Raw genomic sequence first — 14,437 nt, forward strand, 5'->3', positions numbered from 1 at the left:
CTCTGAGAGTTACCAAACCCTGATTCACCACTCTCAGGTTCCCCTCAACCTTCACATCAGAAGAGGCATTTTCCTCTCTCTTAGCACCTAATGGTGCTACCATAGGATGGATTAAGTTCTTGACTCTACCCAGCGAAAAGGCAGATGATACTGGTTCTCTTAGGATTCGAAGAACTTATCAATTACAAGAAGTAGGGAGGTATGGGTAAGACTGCAGAGTTTACTGACCTGTAATATCAAAAGCAGTAGGATTCTCAGTAGGAACAGGGAGCCAAGCAATACAGCATGACTATTATGAAAGATATGCCAAGGTTATTATGATCCTTACCTTTAACTTTATATCCATGCATTAGCAAGTTACTCTTATTAATTTCCTAATTCACTGAAGAGACAAAAATGGCCCAGATAAGTAACATGACCTACAAAACATCACCTAGCTGAGAACCATGCCAGAAGCTGCCTGTCTCTTCAAGTGCTTACATAGCCATCACTGTTGGTCCTCTTAAATGTTTGACCATGAGAATAAGTGACTTACAGCAACTGGCATCCAGCCCTGAGAACTGGGGCTTGCAAACAATCTTCCTTCACATATGTATGAGTCTGTTTGGGCTCCCAAAACAAAATACCACTGACTGGGTGGCTTGAACAATAGAAATTTATTTTATCAATTATGGAGGGCTAGAAGCCCAAAATGAAGGCGTCAGTGGTATTGATCTCCTGAGGCCCCTCTCCTTAGCTTGCAGATGAACATGTTTTGCTCTGTTCTTACACAGCCTATTATTTTATGCACATGCCTCCTGGTGTCTGTTGTTTGTTTGTTTGTTTGTTTGTTGTACACACACTAATACTATTGGATTCAGGTCCCACCTCATGACTTTATTTATTTAGTTACCTCTCTAGAGGGCTTCCCAGGTGGTGCTAGTGGTAAATGCAGGAGACACGGGAGATACAGGTTTGATCCCTGGGTTGGGAAGATCTCCTGGACAAGGAAATGGCAGCCCACTCCAGAATTCTTGCCTGGGAAATCCCACTGATAGAGAGGCCTGGCAGGCTAAAGTCCATCAGGTCACAAAGAGTTGGACACAACTGAAATGACTTAATACCCACGCACCTCTGTAAATGCCCTATCTCCAGAGAGTGTCACATTGGGAGTTAGGGCTTCAACATATACATTTGAGGGAACAGAGATCAGTCCAAAGTATTAGCGTTGAAGCTCCAATACTTCAGCCACCTGATGTGAAGAGCTGACTCATGGAAAAGACCCTGATCCTAGTAAAGATTGAAGGCAGGAGGAGAAGGGGACAACAGAGGATGAGATGATTGGACGGCATCACCGACTCAATGGACATGAATTTGAGCAAGCTCCAGGAGTTGGTGATGGACAGGGAAGCCTGATGTGCTGTAGTCCATGGGGTCGCAGAGTTGGACACAACTGAACAACAACAAGATCAGTCCAAAAGAACATGAAAACTGTGACAACTGGGTACAAAGAATGTTTATCCTCATTCACCCTGCTGCTGCTAAGTCGCTCCCTGCATCTATGCAACTGCATTTCCAACTTCTTTCCCAACCCCATTCCACAAAGATCCTTCACACACATCTCTATAACCATCATTGGTGCTTCCTCAAGTCACATCCCTTCTACTCCAGCCCCCAAACACCTTGTCCCCAGTTTTGTGGCCTGGTCCTGGGGCTGTCTTTATCTTCTGCATGTGTTTTTCATACATGGGTTCTATGCTCCCAAGAAACCCTATTAGCTCCTCAAGGGCATAGCCCAAATCATCTTTTTCTTTTGGAGCACCAGAACAGGTAGCAAACGTCTGGGCACACAGGGGACACATGTACTAAAACCACCTTATGCCCTATTTAATGACATTACATGAAATGACAGTAAATGTCACAGCACTCCAGAAATGTTGACTGACTGCTGAGGGACAGAAACAGGGTCACCTCATCCCCCTTTCTGCTCCCTTTTTCAGTATTTTCCAAACACAATGGAAAAGGTCTTGCTCTCTGCTTCTCTTAGACAGTTCTATTTTCTATCCTTACACTCTAGGCAGTGAGAAACTCAAATAAGAATTGAAGGGTATTTATCTTACTCTGAGAGGCTGAGGTTTTTTTGTGGTTTTGTTTGTTTGTTTTTGCCTGCTGCAGCTCTGGGGCTCTCACTGTCCCCAAAAAACAGCTCAATAGCAAAAAGTGAAATTAGGTATGGGGGCAGGGAAGAAGGAAGCAAAGAAAGCAATGAAGGTGGAAGGGAAAGCCAAGCCATTTCCAGCACCGTGCTGCCCTTCCTGCCAAGAACAGGAAGAGAGCTGCATTTTGCATGCATGCATGCTTGCCTAATGAATCGCTTCAGTAGTGTTTGTCTCTTTGCAATCCTATGGATTGTAGCCCACCAGGCTCCTCTGTCCATGAGATTCTCCAGGCAAGAATACTGGAGTGGGTTGCTATACCCTTCTCACATTTTGCAAAGCATCTCTACATAGACAAACTTTTTCTGGACAAAGACCCTAATGGGAACTGAAAGATGAGTGGTCCATTCTCATGATCATGTTTAAAGTGTAACTTCATCATCAGGCTCATCAGCCCAAGAATGAGGGCAGAAAGTGCCTCGTGGTTTATTTTTATAAACCACTCCCATCACCTCCCAGATCCCAGAGGGGCCCAGCCTGTCGTATTTAAGACCACACAATATTGTTATTAAACTCGTGTGTGCCTGAGGGACACTTCCTATCTGTTTCAGGGGAAGAGAGAACCGAAGCTGAGCAACTTAGCTCTCTGGCCCTTGTCTTCCAGCCAGTATTTTAATAGTGGCAGGAAATCAGAGAAGCAGCTCAATGATACTCTAAGCTTGTGAGCAGATTGAGCAATTGCACCTGGACTAGTGAGCTGATCTATCATCAGTGAGCAGTTCTGGAATACTTACTGGACACAAGACTTTGCATTAGGGACTGTGGGCCTTTTCCATGAAGATGACATGATCTACGCTTTCAGGAGCTTCAAGATCCTGGGACAGAATTCAGTAATGTATTCGTTTTTCTGGCTGCCTAACAAATTACCATCAGCTTCATGACTTAAAATAATACCCATTTATTCATTCACAGTTCTGTAGGTCACAAGTGTATCATGGTGTAATAGGAACCTCTGCTCAGGGTCTTCTAAGCTGTCAGCTGAGCTGCATTTTCGTGTGGAAGCCCAGGACTCTCTTCCATGCTTGTGTGGTTGTGGCAGAGTTCAGAGTTCCCAGTTACCCTGTAAAAGGAAGGGCTGTGCAATAAAGGGGGGAAAAAAACCTCTCTCTCCAAATTTGTTAATTGAAAACAACCTTAGCCTGGCAAGAGTTAGGAAAGAGGATTTCATTGTTAATGAGTTAATGTTCTACACTACTGCTGACTCAGACCTAAAAGGATGGTGTGGAGATGAGCTAGTCCTGGCTGAGAAAGCAAAACTGTGCAAGAGCTTAAAGCTCACATAATAATGAAATAGATCCTTTTTCCTAGGTTATATTCCAGAGAGTTTAGAGTTTGGTTCAGGATCCTGGAATGCTACTACTGAGTCAGAATTTTGTATAAATAATGAAAGCAAGTCTGACCTAGAAAAGAGAGATGAAGCATATAGAGTTCAGCCAAAAGGGGCTTTGCATTTGGGGGCAGGGGGCAAGGAAGCTGAGACAGAAACATGACATTAGATTGGGGAAAATAGAGACTTCACAAAAGAGCTCACACAGAATCTCACAAGCTCTGGAACCCAGGGCAAAAGCCATAATTGAGTAGGAGCTTGGGTAAGACCCACCTGCTGGTCTTGGAGGGTCTCCCCAAGAGGCAGGAGGCAAGTGCAGCTCACTCTGAAAACATGGACACTGGTGGCAGCCATTTTGGGGAGCTCCTTCTACCACAGGGATACTGCTGCTCCTCCCTCTAGCTTATTAGCCCCAGGACCCAGTCCTGCCCTGGCCTAAGAGCCTGCAGTTGCCACTCTTGAGGCACCTCAGGCCAACCAACTAGCTGGGCAGGGACACAGCCCCACTAGGCAGCACAAAAGTTGCCTAGACCCTCTGAGCCCACAGCCGCCTCTGGACAAGGCCCTGCACACCAGAGGGCCCAGCTCCACCCGCCAGCCCCAGAATGCCCTGGGCCCCAGCCCTGCCTTCCAAGAAGCTTGCTTTAGCCTCTAAACCAGCTGCACCCACCAGGGGGCACATACCAGATGCCAAGAAAACCACAGTCCTGGATCCTGTGGACCCAGCATGCTTATCAGTAGGCCAGACCCTTCCCTTAGACCAGCTGGGTCCTGTCCCTGCTCACTAGCAAGCCAGTAAAAGCTTTGGGGCACTCCAGGTCCCAAACCCAGCTGTGTCAAGAACTGCCCATTCCCCACCACCAGCAATCTGACACCTACTCTGGTTACCCTGGGTCCTGCAACCAGACAGTGGGACCCAGTTCTGCTTGCCAGTAGTCCAGCACTAACCACAGGACCTGGCTTCATCCACCAATGGGTGGGGAACAGCCCCAAACTCTTCTGGACATGGGCTCCACCCACTAGTGAGCCAGCACTAGCCTAGAGATACTACTCTGGGAGTCATCAATATTTAAATCAATGGTTCTCCATCATAGATGCAAAGTAAAATCACACAGTGACTTACAAAACTTGCATATATCAAGGCCCTACCTTGGGGCTGCTGCTGCTGCTAAGTCGCTTCAGTCGTGTCTGACTCTGTGGGACCCCATAGACGGCAGCCCACCAGGCTCCCCGTCCCTGGGATTCTCCAGGCAAGAACACTGGAGTGGGTTGCCATTTCCTTCTCCAATGCATGAAAGTGAAAAGTGAAAGTGAAGTAGCCCAGTCGTGTCTGACTCTTAGCGACCCCATGGACTGCAGCCCACCAGGCTCCTCCATCCATGGGATTTTCCAGGCAAGAGTACTGGAGTGGGGTGCCATTGCTTTCTCTGGGCCCTACCTTAGACCAATTAAATTAGAACCTCTGAAAGTGGGCATAGGCATTTGCAGGGTTTAAACTCTTCAGCTGATTCCAATTTGCAATCAAAGCTGAGACCAATTGGCATAGAACAGTGCTTCTCAAACTTTAATGAATAAGAATCACCAGAGGACTTTACTAAAATACAGATGATGATTCAGTAGGCCTGGGGTGGGGCCCAAGATTCTAAATCTCTAATGCCATCCCAAGCTTTTGGATTAAAGCTTACACACTGAGTAGCAAGAGTATGAAACAAAGTGTTAGTCACTCAGCTGTGTCCAGCTCTTTGCAACCCCATGGACTATAGCCCACCAGGCTCCTCTGTCCATGGATTTCTCCAAGCAAGAATGCTGGAGTGGGTAGCCATTCCCTTCTCCAGTGGATCTTCCCAACTTAGGGACTGAACCTGGGTCTCCTGCATTGCAGGGAGACTCTTTACCATCTGAGCTACTAGAGAAGCCCAATTCTAATGTGAACCAGAATTCAAAATTACTGTTAATCAGTGCAAACTGAAAAGTATGGGGCCACTGGATGATAAGTGCATCCTATAGCTTCTGGACACTGAGAAGCAGACAGGAGAGGCTGTCTCAGAAAGCTTTGTAAACTCAAAGAAGTAACTTGCCCAAGAACACACAACTCACAAATATCTGGGCTGGGATTCAAACCTTGATCTGTCTGGGAACTTTCCTGGTGGTCCAGCAGTTAAGACTCCATGCTTCCAATGCAAGGGATGCAGTTTCAATTCCTGGTCAGGTGACTAAGATTCCACATGCTGCACAGTGTGGCCAAAAAAGTAAAAAAAGAGAGGAGAAAAACCCCAACCATTATCTGACTCCAAAACCTGAACTGTACAAAGAGATATCTCAGGGGGAAAAATGCAATGTTTCCCCAAATGAGATTTTAATAGGCCACACTGGCAAAAGGCACTGTGTCTCTGGAATGATCCCCACGTCTACCTCTTCATCTACCCCTCTTTCTTCCCTTTGATCTTTCCAGTAGCTTTGTTTCCTTTCTGTAGTTGCCACCACCTCTTTCAGAAGTGGAGGCACTACATGAAAAGGAGCCAGCATTGCAGGCTGCCCTCACGGAGGCCAGCCAGCTTTGATGTCCTCCTTCCCCAAGTACTGTGCCCTGGAGCCTCATTTCTGGAGAGAGAGGAAGAAGCAGGATACAGTGCTGCAGTCAAAACCAAGCATTCTGTTTCCTACTACTTCTGCCTCCTGACATAGCAGCAGCTCTGTGTAATGAAAATCTAAATCATTTGTGTGCACACATAGCAACTGTTTATTTGCTGTTAGCTTTGAGGACACAGTAGGGGTTCGATACATTTAGAAAAGAGATCAACACTGGGAGAGTCTAATCTCATAAGTAGACAAAATGAAAAACAAAGCCAAAAATGCATCCCTCCATATCTGAAAGAGAGGCCGGTAATAAATATCCTTCAACTTCAGCCCCCCTCCGGCTCAGAAAAATGCTTTTAAATCAGTGACACAGAGCAGAGATGACTCCTTGTAAGGAGATGACTCCTTCTGTCTGCTTGCTAAAAAAGCTTTACTAGGTCTGGTTGGAGATTGATTGTGAGTTCTAGAAACCATACAACTTTCCTCTCAGGCCACTGAGTGTGCTACCTTCCATCTTTTACAAAATGCATGCACTATTAGTTTTCTGGAAACTTCCATTTTTTTCTCACCAACAGACTTCCTGGGACTAAATACCACCCAGAAGCTTCTCCACATTAGTATTTCTACCAAGAGTGAATACCTGATTGAAGAAAGTGTCCTTATCACATTTTGAAGGGGCCAGACCTCTGTCTTAGTGCAAACTGTTGGACAGTTTATAAAATCTCGGCTTGCCAGCAGCTTCCTCATGCCTTCATCCTCCCAGGTTTTCTCCTCATCCAACCCAAACCTCATATTACCACCTGCTCTTGCAGAAACTCAGAAACCAGAGCTGGTCCATTTTGGTTCAGGGCACATGCTCCTGTAAGGCAGGGACCCACTGCCTGGAAGTCACCAGCATCTGAAAATCAATGGAGGCAGCTACTCCCCTAGGACTGGCATAATGAGAGGTGACATTAGGGAGAAGGATCATTCAAGACAGGCCTGAGTGACTTGATACTTGCAGTATACTGAGGGACACCCAACGTGGAGAAATTATAACCCTACAGAAAGTGAAAGAGGAGAGTGAAAAAGTTGGCTTAAAACTCAACATTCAGAAAACTAAGCTCATGGCATCCGGTCCCATCACTTCATGGCAAATAGATGAGGAAACAATGGAAACAGTGACAGACTTTATTTTCTTGGACTCCAAAATCACTGAAGATGGTGACTATAGACATGAAATTAAAAGACTATGACCAACCTAGACAGCATATTAAAAAGCTTTGCCAACAAAGTTCCATCTAGTCAAAGCTATGGTTTTTCCGTAGAAGGCAATGGCACCCCACTCCAGTACTCTTGCCTGGAAAATCCCATGGATGGAGGAGCCTGGTAGGCTGCAGTCCATGGGGTCGCTAAGAGTCGGGCACGACTGAGCGACTTCACTTTGACTTTTCACTTTCATGTATAGGAGAAGAAAATGGCAACCTACTCCAGTGTTCTTGCCTGGAGAATCCCAGGGACGGGGAAGCCTGATGGGCTGCCGTCTGTGGGGTTGCACAGAGTTGGACACGACTGAAGCGACTTAGCAGCAGCAGCAGCAGCAGCATGGTTTTTCCAGTATTCATGTATGGATGTGAGAGTTGGACTGTAAAGAAAGCTGAGCGCCAAAGAATTGATGCTTTTGAACTGTGATGTGGTTGAAGACTTGAGAGTCCCTTGGACGGCAAGGAGATGCAACCAGTCCATCCTAAAGGAAATCAGTCCTGAATATTCATTAGAAGGACTGATGCTGAAGCTGAAACTCCAATACTTTGGCTACCTGATGCGAAGAACTGACTCATTGGAAAAGACCCTCCTGCTGGGAAATATTGAAGGCGGGAGGAGAAGGGGACAGAGGATGCAATGGTTGGATGGCATCACTGACTCGATGACATGAGTTTGACTAAGCTCCTAGAGTTGGTGATGGACAGGGAAGCCTGGTGTGCTGCAGTCCATGGAGTTGCAAAGAGTCTGGCATGACTGAGCTGAACTGAACAGACATGTCAATTGGGTAGGTGCTGTCAATCTGACATTCCTTCTTGAAGGAATATCCTGCTAAGTAGACTCTTCAGAAATGCTCAGTTGGTTTTGAGCTAGCCTGCCACCCATCACCCCTCTACACACAAGATCTAAGTGGTTCTGAGAGACAGAGAGGATCCATGGTTAGGCACTCGATTTGTGTGCACAGGCGGGGAGCATGTTAGCCAGCCAGGCCTGGGACAGATCCCTGTCTCTCAGATCCTCCCTTTGCTCTTTCAACCCTCCCCTAATCCATGGGCTCTCCTTCCTCTCTACTTAACAGGGACAGACAAGGCTGGCTTAGCATCCAGAGTCCGCTCTAGGCCACAGGGGGAAAAAAACAAGCAGGCTAGTCAGATGTCTATTCTATGCAAAAACAAGACTTGGCAGGAAAGAAACCAGACACGGCAGTGAGAAATTTAAATTCAAATTGAACAAGGGGCTGTATCCCTCTTTGAATATAAGCCCCCGTGGGCCTGGTTTCTTCACAGGGGAAAAAAAAAAATCCCTTTTAAGTCCTATCCCCTTTCCCTGGAAAAGGAGAGGAAACTGACCAATGAACTACCTTATACAAGATGACAGTCATTTTAAATGGTTATTTTGAATTAATCCCTTTCTGCTCAGTCTCCTCTCTAGGGTATAGCTACTTCACAATGTGTTCAGGTATCTGAGCCAGGGAGGGCAGCGAGGCATTGGGGAAGCAATGTGGAAGGAAATCGGGAACTGAGAACACTCACTGAGCTGTTATTTTCCTTTTGCCTCTGAAATCCCCAAGGTCCATGCTCTGCCCTTCTCTGCCATGCTCTGTGCCAAAGGAGGCTGACCTCAATGGACTATAGCAACAGGCTTTTTTGTCAGCTGGCATCTGGCTGGGGCTGGCTAATGGTGGGCAACAGTAGGAGATCAGAGAGCAGAAAGAGAGGAAAATAAAGATTTTGTGCCCCTGCCTCCCTCCCAGGTGTGTTACATTTAGGCAGTGGGCTTCCCTGTGGCTCAGACAGTAAAGAATCTGCCTGCCAATGCAGGAGTCCCAGATCCAGTCCCTGGGTGGGGAAGATCCCCTGGAGAAGGGCATGGCAACCCAGTATTCTTGTCTGGAGAATCCCATGGACAGAGGAGGCTGGTGGGGTACAGTCCCTGGAGTCACAGAGTCGGACACGACTGACACTTTTTTTCACTCAACTCTTCTACCTAAAGACACAGCTCCTATCAGGTAGCCCTTCTTGCACTACTAGAGTTCTGGCTGGGTTCTAATAACACAGTTTCTTCCCTTTGCCCCTTCAGTCTTTGGGGTGATATCACCTCTCTACCATTCATCGTCTCTGCATGCCCCACCATCATGGTAGATTCCCTGAATTCTACCCGTACCACCATAAATAGCCCCTTCATTAAGCTCAGCTAGGAAAACTCCTTGAGTGTACCATCTGTTTCCTGCCAATACCCTAACTTAACACTTACATCACTTTCACAAATTTTATCCTGCAGAATTCCAAAAGGTTCCCTAGACTTCTGAGAAGAAAGATGACCTCATCCAACTGCCTTTTCTAAAGAGACTGATCTGCATTCTCTCAAATGACAGACATATTCTCCATATACCAAGCTCTCCTAAATTAAGGTTGCATTATTGTGCTTACACAATAGAAATGAACTTTGAGCCAGTTCCATTTTTGTTTCACCTGTTCTTTGTCATCTTTCTCGGGGAAAGGGAGTGCTACAAACCTAATTACATTGTTTTCCTCCCAGTGAGGTATGCTCAACTTTCTTTACCTTAAATACTTAATCCAGTTTCATGGGGAAAATACTTGCTATTAATTCAAATATCAGTTCCCTACTATCTGGTATTCCTATGTTATTCCCCATCTTGATGAAAGCGGACATCCCAAAGTGATCATACCAAAATTTTCACTTGTCCTCACCATCACAAAACCCCTAGACATCAAGTGTTATGGGATCTATTTCCTAGATACCTTTATAAAATTTTAATATGTTCTATTTAACCCAGTATACACCAAATATTATCATTTCAACATTACTTGGCCTTTTGGCTAAAATCAAATGTAGTATGTTCTTATCACTATAAAATTATTAATAAGGTATTTTAATTCTGGTATGTAACAAAATATTCTAAATATCTTCATTCAGATTAGTCCATCTGCTCTAGCTCCATAGTCATTGCCTTAGTTCAGGACCTGATCATCTTACACCTAGATTATTGAAATATCTATAGTCTCTCCCTATTTTCTTCCATTCTCTGCACATTAGTCAAACTGATCTTTGAAAAACACAAATACGTTCACTTCACTTCCCTTTCAATGGCCCTCCTTTAAGATAAAATCCAAGCTCCTTATCCTGGTTTTAAAGATCCCGTTAGTATTTCCCGTTGTAGCCTCAGCTTTTGCTACCTTCCTTTTCACACCTTTATTCGTCGTTCTTGTGATGCAGCCATGTCTTGTCAAGTCTCCATGCCCTGCTTTCCATGTTCCCTTGTATGGTACACACTTCAGTTCAGTTCAGTTCAGTTCAGTCGCTCAGTCGTGTCCAACTCTTTGTGACCCCATGAATCACAGCACGCCAGGCCTCCCTGTCCATCACCAACTCCTGGAGTTCACTCAGACTCACGTCCATCGAGTCAGTGATGCCATCCAGCCATCTCATCCTCTGTTGTCCCCCTCTCCTCCTGCCCCCAATCCCTCCCAGCATCAGAGTCTTTTCCAATGAGTCAACTCTTCACATGAGGTGGCCAAAGTACTGGAGTTTCAGCTTTAGCATCATTCCCTCCAAAGAAATCCCAGGGCTGATCTCCTTCAGAATGGACTGGTTGGATCTCCTTGAAGTCCAAGAGACTCTCAAGAGTCTTCTCCAACACCACAGTTCAAAGGTACACACTTAGCCTTTGCTAACTCTCCCTATTCATCTCTCAGACTCATCTTAGACATCATCTTTTCTAGAAATCTTTCCCATGAACTCCTTCATCCCCAAATTGGTTTAACAGCCCCTCTATGTGAACCTTTAACCCCCACCCCTTCACTTATTAGCACTTAACACACTGTTTGACAATTACTTATTTACATGTCTGTCAATATCCTATCACTTTTAGGGTAACTATCTTTATCTTTTTTTCCCCCAGTACTTAGCATAGAAAGTGGCATATAGATAGATATTCAAAAAGTGTGTCCTGAATGAGGGATTAAATGAATGAATGAGCTCATGAATAGAGTATACACTTGAATTCACTTACCTCCATAAGGCCGATATATGGACCCTGAGTGGCCCTTCTTAGGGTGGCCTGTAACTAATGAGAACACTTTTTGCCATTTCTCTCCTTCCAGGTAGGGCTGTCCTGGGCTGTATAAAAACCACACTGGAGTGATTAAGAATAGAAAAAGATGAACTGGCATTTTGAGTCACAGGCCGTCCCTAGTCCCTAAAACTGTACTTATGGAACAATAGAGCTAGCCTGAATTAATTAAGGAAGAGTAGGGGAGATAAATTCTCTTCCTGAGAAACACCAAGTTCTTCACCATCCATCAGCCTTGAGCACAGATGGGATAGAGGCCAGGCCTAAAAATACATCAGCCCTAGGTGACATCAGGATTGTGTGCTTTTATGTCTAATTCACCCCAGATGGAAGGGAAAGCACTTGAAAGTCTTTGAAACAGGCAGAGAAACATGTATCATGCTGGGAATGACTATAGGGGCAAAAGGCCACTGTGGATTTCCTTGTCAGTGAAAATGAACTCTTGTCTATTGAAAAATTTCAATAAAGAACCAGCAGAAACATCCTTGTCATCATCATTTTGAATTAGTATTTATTGAGCACACAACAAATGCTAGTCTCTGCTCAGAACATCTGATGAAAACCATTCCTGTATCTATAAGGGAAGAGGGAATACTTGCTACTATTTTAATGCCAGTCACCCGGCCAGAACACAAAATGAACTCTTATGAATATTTTCTAAAGCATAATGAGGAAGGAATCTTAGACCACATGCAAGCATCCTTGATTACTGTTTTTTCCACTGGCAGTCGCTCTCCCCACAAGCTTCGTCACAACCAGAAAGGAAGAGAAGCAGGAAAAAAGAAGAAGAGTCAAAGCACAATCATGAGAGAGGCATAAAAAATTGGGCAGGGGCACTTCATAGATGTTTACAGATGGCAACAAATATCAAGGGAGGACCAAAGGAATGGAGCAGTAGGAACCAGCCCTGTTCATCTCATGGCTCCTCCCTGCACTAGTGTTTTTGTTGTTGCTGCTGATGCTGTTGTTTGGTAACTAAGTTGAGTCTGACTCTTTTGTGACCCTATGGACTGCAGCCTGCAAGCCTCCTCTGTCCATGGGATTTCCCAGGCAAGAATACTGGAGTTGGTTGCCATGCCGTTCTCCAGGGGAATCTTCCCAATTCAGGGATGATTGAACCCATGTCTCCCACATTGCAGGCAGATTCTTTACTGCTGAGCCACCTGGAAAGCCCATAAGTGTTTTTACCCAACGTTTAAGCTTTGGGGTAAGTCACAGAAGATGCAGAATTCTGAAGAACTGCTTGATTGTACAGCTTTCAACTGAGGATCTTTCTTATTATTTTGTATGAAAGGGCACTTTGGGACTTGAAAGCCAGTGGGTACTCACCAGCTAGATAAACATTTGAGAGAATTATTGTCCTTGGTGAATTTTGTAAATAGCCACTGACCCACTGATTTAAGGCAAAGTGAAAATGAATGATGAGTTAAAAAGCATACAAACACTGTGTTACATGACTGGCAAGTGGGTAGCAACTGGCCTAGTCTTAGTACTTCTTTTCAAGGCTCCCTTCCTTCCTCTTTCCCACCCTCTCCAATTCTGCCAAATCTCAAGGTTTGAGGCAATGGTCAAGCTCCATGGTATAAGAATTGGTGTTCCTCATGATGCTCTCCACCAACATGACAGGCTTGGGGTTTCTTCCAGCAAAGCAAGAGAGCCAGGTGCAAATCAACATGGCTGCAGCTGCGCCACCTCCAGCACAGTAATAGGCCCAGCCAAGCCGACAGGTACCTGTGGAAACAGGGATAGAGACATAAGTGTTAGATTGTCTTCTCATACATTCTCTTGGAGATGTTAGGGTTAAAGTGAGAGTAGGAAACAGTGAATGAGACTAGGCTCACTCTTTCTTCCTTTGCTGATGGCTGATATTAGCTTTAGCAAGAGGTTATAAAATGTTATTTTGTTACACATCTGTAACAGAATGGAAGTGGTGTGGGTAATGGCAGTGGTGGTGATGCTAATGACAGTGATGAGAAGAACAACTGGATCAAGTGTTAAGAACTATGTTAAATTCTTTAGACATATATCTCATTGAACATTATAGTAACTATAGGAGTTAGGTACTCTTATTATCCCTACCTATTTTATACAAGATGAGGCAACCTAGGCACAGGTTTGAGGAAAATCACACAGATAGGAAGTGGTAGAATCAGGATATAAACACTTGCTCATCCTAACTCTGCAGCTCTGCACTTTTAACCACACTGATATACTACACTGCATGAACTGTTTTCAAAGAACTATATCCTGTATCATGGGAAATATGCAGGCAAAATCAAATTACTTGCTCCATGCCATGTGTCTCTATTCTAACCTAATCTTTCAACATTCAGGGAAGAAATATGCACTGGAATCAAGGCCAATCTTCTAAGGGGTAGTTTCAGTCTGAAGGTTAATGGGAAAAGTCACCTGTTCACAAACATCCACTCCACCCATCATTTATTCTACCACAGGTAGATTCTTTCCTTTGAAGTATTTGAGTTTTTTCAGAGATCCATCAGAAAAAGTCAATCCCCAAAGAAAGAAAGCTATTATATCACAAGGGATCAGAGTAATAAGTAACTGCTGAAATCAAGTGCTTAAGAGAATAGGACTCCAGAAATTGGAGTAGATGCCCAGTGATACAAAATGGCAGAGGAATCCTGAGAATAAAAAGTGGCTTTCACCTATATCACAGTCCTATAGAAAGCAAGTCCTGACTATAGTCAGTCAGTGGTGATGTCAAGACTGATTTTCAGGGCAATTTACATTTATTAATTGAAGTGTAGTTGATTTACAAGATTATATTAGTTTTACATGTGCAGCATTGTGGTTCAGTACTTTTACAAATTATAGTGTTAGTCACTCAGTCATGTCCGACTCTTTGAGACCCCATGGACTGTAGCCCAACAGGCTTCTCTGTCCATGGGATTCTCCAGGCAAGAATATTGGAGTGGGTTGCCATTCCTTTCTCCAGGGGATCTTCTCAACTCAGGGATCAAACCCAAACCCAGGAATTGGGCC

The 14,437-nt window shown here is 44.7% G+C and overlaps 1 protein-coding gene across 1 annotated transcript in view; it reads right to left on the reverse strand.

The window, feature by feature from the left end:
* Positions 1-11,919: 11,919 nt before the first annotated feature.
* Positions 11,920-14,437, reverse strand: part of LHFPL1 (LHFPL tetraspan subfamily member 1) — a 61,396-nt gene continuing 58,878 nt past the window's right edge. Inside the window, exon 4 of the mRNA XM_061409516.1 lies at positions 11,920-13,165. Within this exon, the coding sequence (XP_061265500.1) occupies positions 12,984-13,165 (182 nt within the window). The 3' untranslated portion in view covers positions 11,920-12,983. The remainder of the gene's footprint in view (positions 13,166-14,437) is intronic.

Source organism: Bos javanicus, chromosome X, assembly GCF_032452875.1.
Source record: "Bos javanicus breed banteng chromosome X, ARS-OSU_banteng_1.0, whole genome shotgun sequence".
NCBI classification, from domain to species: domain Eukaryota; kingdom Metazoa; phylum Chordata; class Mammalia; order Artiodactyla; family Bovidae; genus Bos; species Bos javanicus.